The sequence below is a fragment of the Monopterus albus genome, unplaced genomic scaffold (genome assembly GCF_001952655.1).
Source record: "Monopterus albus unplaced genomic scaffold, M_albus_1.0 scaffold246.1, whole genome shotgun sequence".
Taxonomy (NCBI): Eukaryota; Metazoa; Chordata; class Actinopteri; order Synbranchiformes; family Synbranchidae; genus Monopterus; species Monopterus albus.
This window is the reverse complement of record NW_018128126.1, coordinates 656,392-660,146: the sequence shown is the minus strand read 5'-3', so window position 1 is coordinate 660,146 and position 3,755 is coordinate 656,392. Positions and strand designations below refer to the sequence as shown.

Sequence of the window (3,755 nt, the reverse complement as noted above, 5' to 3'; positions counted from 1 at the left end):
GTGGGGGGGGGGGGGGGTGGATTATCTAACCAGGAATTTTAAATAAGATGCATAAATTAATTGTTTTGATGGCCTTTGCATTATAAATGTATTGTTTGAACTCTTTTAAAAAGACCAAGAATAGAGGTTTTCTATTTGTGAATTTACATTTGTGAATATGAAACTTAGCCAATAAAATTAACAAGTTACAGACATATACATGAGATGAGAATCGTTTTTCTAAGCAACCAAACAGAACATTCTTCCAGTGCAAAATAAAATCATTATCAATATTATATATGTATAAAATACAAAAGTTAAACCAAAATGTTTTTATAAAACGACAATACCAAAATAAATGAACAGCAGTCTCAGGGGAATTACCACAGAAAGTGCAATATCTAGTCTAAACCTCTTACAATAAACTTTCACTGGATAAACTCTGAAAAGCGTCCGTAACATTACCAACCGATCTAGAGGCACTGACTTAATTTCCTGTGGCGCATGCGTATAGCCTACACCGAGGCAGGTCTGTTGACAAATATCGGGGGAGGGGCCACTGCAGCGTAAGTAGATCATTGTTTAGTCTGAAATGTGAAGAACATAATTGAGAATGGTTTCCTTAATGTAGCTTATTTATTAATATTTACATCGTATTTATTACCTACTGTGGCCACTACGTCCACCAATAGAAGAAAGTATTTTATTAAACATCTGTAAAAACCGCTGGGTCCGAGTGATAAGTAGTAGAAGCGTTGGATCTGTGTCGACTTTGCCACAATGATTTGAACAATGAACATTTGATTTCCGGTGACATTTTCAGATTAAAATAGCCTAACTGTTTACACACATACTGAAGCGTCGCCAACTAATGAGGCATATGAAGTACAAATACAAACCGTATGTATTAGTAATTTATTAAGCAAGTGAAAATGCGCATGGTCATCACACATGTAACGGCCACGCATTTTTGTTTTGTTTCCTGTAAGTTAACACTTTATTGTGAAGGCCAACCGGATAGTTTCCGTTATTACCCTCAGTAACGCTCACCGTTTCAGCTAGCGCCAAACCTTTCACATCGTTTCATGTTTAATCTTCTGCTTTAGAGGCGTTATTGTCTGAAGTCATATCAGTAGTCAGTTTCATGTAGTTTGGAGCAAATAGTCTTCGAAGTTCTTGTCAAACTTATGAACTTGTTTCACAGTCTGGCTGTGGGAGCAAGTGAAGGCGGTCTCCTCGTTCAAGTCTTTCGGCAGAAATGAAGAGGTGAGTGGGACGGTAATATGCGCCATTGTAGACTAATAATAGCACAAATATGTCGATACACTAGACTACCCGTCCACTGACTAGTAGGTAATTAATCAGTTAGCTAATTTAACCACAGCATGTCTCCTCTGATGTGTTTGAGCAGCCAGCAGAAAGGCCCTGAACCAGATGGGAGTGTTACTGTCAACGAGGAAGGTAAAACATCAAATATTATCGTTACCCCTACACTATGTTTATATTTTCTATTGTGTATTATTTATGAAAATGTTTTAAGTTACTCAAATGTCCTAGGATATCTATCTATCTGTTTGGTATAGTCATTGTCTTTGAAACTTTAAAGTTCATAGACTGGTTAATGTTATCATACAGTATGTTGTGTCTCGGAAATGTCTTAACCCAGTCCAGTGGAACTGTTCAAAGTAACTGAATGCCTGTACTTGGGTACTTTAACCATGAACACATCCTGATTGTGCTTTCAGTACAGGCTGTTGTTTCTTTACACTGTCTTGAAAGAGCACGTGTGGCTGTGTGAGGATACCTGAAGCACTAAAAATGTAGTGTTAATTGTCTTAAAGTGTTTTCCCTGGCCTGTTATTATATAACCATAAACTGTACATATGTGTCCCTGTGCTCCTGCAGGGTCTGTAGCCACTGCAGAGGATCCAGCAGCTATTGCCACCATTCAGTCTGCAGCCACCTTCACTGACCAGCCCATCAAATATCTTTTCAAGACAGAAGGATCAGGCGGGCAGGTAGGAAGGAGTGTTAACCAAAAAAATCTGGCAGGCAAAACAGTCATTTAAGTTAACCTTTGGGGTGCTATTTCAGTTCTGGCCATGTATTCTTTGACCACAAATACACTTATTTACCACAAGTCTCCGGGGGGAAGTCGTAATTCATGTAGTCCTTTTGGAGATGTTAAGCACTGACACTTGTACCTTAGCAGGACAACACAATGAAAATAGATTTTGAATTCTTAAAGGATAACTCTAGTGCCTTTCTCTGTGTTGGTACTTTCAAAATCGAAAGTGTAAAATGATCTTTTTTTTTCAGTCTCCGAAGTAAGAAACAGTCAGCTGCACATCATCTCTGCTTTGTGTGTTGATATTATGTGTATTGCGAGAATCTAGTGGAGTAGTGTAAACAGAGACTCAGTTTACTGTGAGAAAGAAACCCAGTGCAGCAGTGTGGCTCACTGGTGTGTTTGTAATAGTTTTCAGACAGCAATAGAGGTTTTCATTACAGATGAATATGCTAAACCTGGTTCAGAATTTACAGACTGTACACGGTGAGTGTATGATATTCATTACTAGTTCACATCTCTGTCTATCTTTTTTTCTTTCTGAAAATATCAAAAACAGAGAAAATTACCAACCTAATCCTTAAATACCGTAGATACAGCACTAAAAAGTATGGACAAATACACCAGAGTGAGTTTAAATTGAATTTGTAAACTGAGAGGAAGTGCAGTTTTAGACAGTTTAAACAGTTGGGTTAAAGCAAATTTGGCAGTTTCTGAAATGTCACTATAGATAGCCATTTGTGAATCCCCCTTAGGGGGCTCGTAACATTTACTGTACCATTGAGTTCCAATGCTCAGTAGTAGATTTTGTGACAAGTGATTTGTTTCCCTGTGGACGTTTCCTCTCACCTTAATGTGAACCTAATGCTTAACCTGACCCCAGTCTTACTCTAACCAGCTACCTCTGCCTACTTCCTAGACTTAGGATTTTAACCGGCTTGTAAGTGACTGTAGCCAAAGCACCCTCCCTTTTAGTCTACACTCCATCCCCATAAAACAAAGAAACAAACAAAAAGTGAGGGCAGTTATCAGGGTATCCTCCCTGAGGCCGTCTCGGTTGATGTGGTGCTCAGAACACCTCTGCTACAGTCACAGCAGTGGAGAGTTGTCATTTGTGAGCATAAACAGCATTTGAGACAGTAGATTTGAATGAAATTTCAGACGTTGCTGTGACTGACTTGAGTTTGTATGTAAAAGATAAAACAAAAATGTATACAGTATTTTTGCTTTATCTTTCACATACAGAGGTTTTCTACTGTCTCTGCATATATACAGTACATACAGATTTCATGTCTGTGACTTCACATTTCTTGATAATTGTGTCCATATGCCTTGTGAATGATTTAATGGAAACCCAAAAGTAGAAGTTAAATTTAGCTTCTGTATTTGCATGCACTGCAGTAGTGTCTGTGTCACCACAGTAGAAATGCAAGCTTGACCACTCAGTGCAGTGTGTTATTTTGCAGGTGACCTACAGAGTGATCCAGGTGTCGGATGGCCAGCTGGAGACACAGTCAGATGGAGCTGCAGCGGTCAGCCTGGTTGCTGGTTTCCCTGGAACCCAGACTGTCACACAGGTGAGAGCAACACCGACTAACTCAGGAGGGAGCATGCATTTCCAAACACCCAGTTCCATTAGCACAACTTCAATTTCTGTCCAAATGCATACACCCCCCCCCCCCAACATTCTTTTATAACAAACAAGCAC

General features: G+C 39.3%; 1 protein-coding gene across 2 annotated transcripts in view; it reads left to right on the top strand.

The window, feature by feature from the left end:
• Positions 1-476: 476 nt before the first annotated feature.
• usf1 (upstream transcription factor 1) overlaps positions 477-3,755 on the top strand; it is a 9,400-nt gene continuing 6,121 nt past the window's right edge. The window contains exons 1-5 of one of the 2 annotated variants that reach the window (XM_020620750.1): positions 477-545; positions 1,184-1,245; positions 1,391-1,440; positions 1,885-1,997; positions 3,514-3,624. In XM_020620750.1, the coding sequence (XP_020476406.1) occupies positions 1,238-1,245; positions 1,391-1,440; positions 1,885-1,997; positions 3,514-3,624 (282 nt within the window). In that variant the 5' untranslated portion in view covers positions 477-545; positions 1,184-1,237. Of the gene's footprint in view, positions 546-1,002; positions 1,246-1,390; positions 1,441-1,884; positions 1,998-3,513; positions 3,625-3,755 lie in introns of those variants that run through there. The other variant, XM_020620748.1, reaches the window with a different exon arrangement.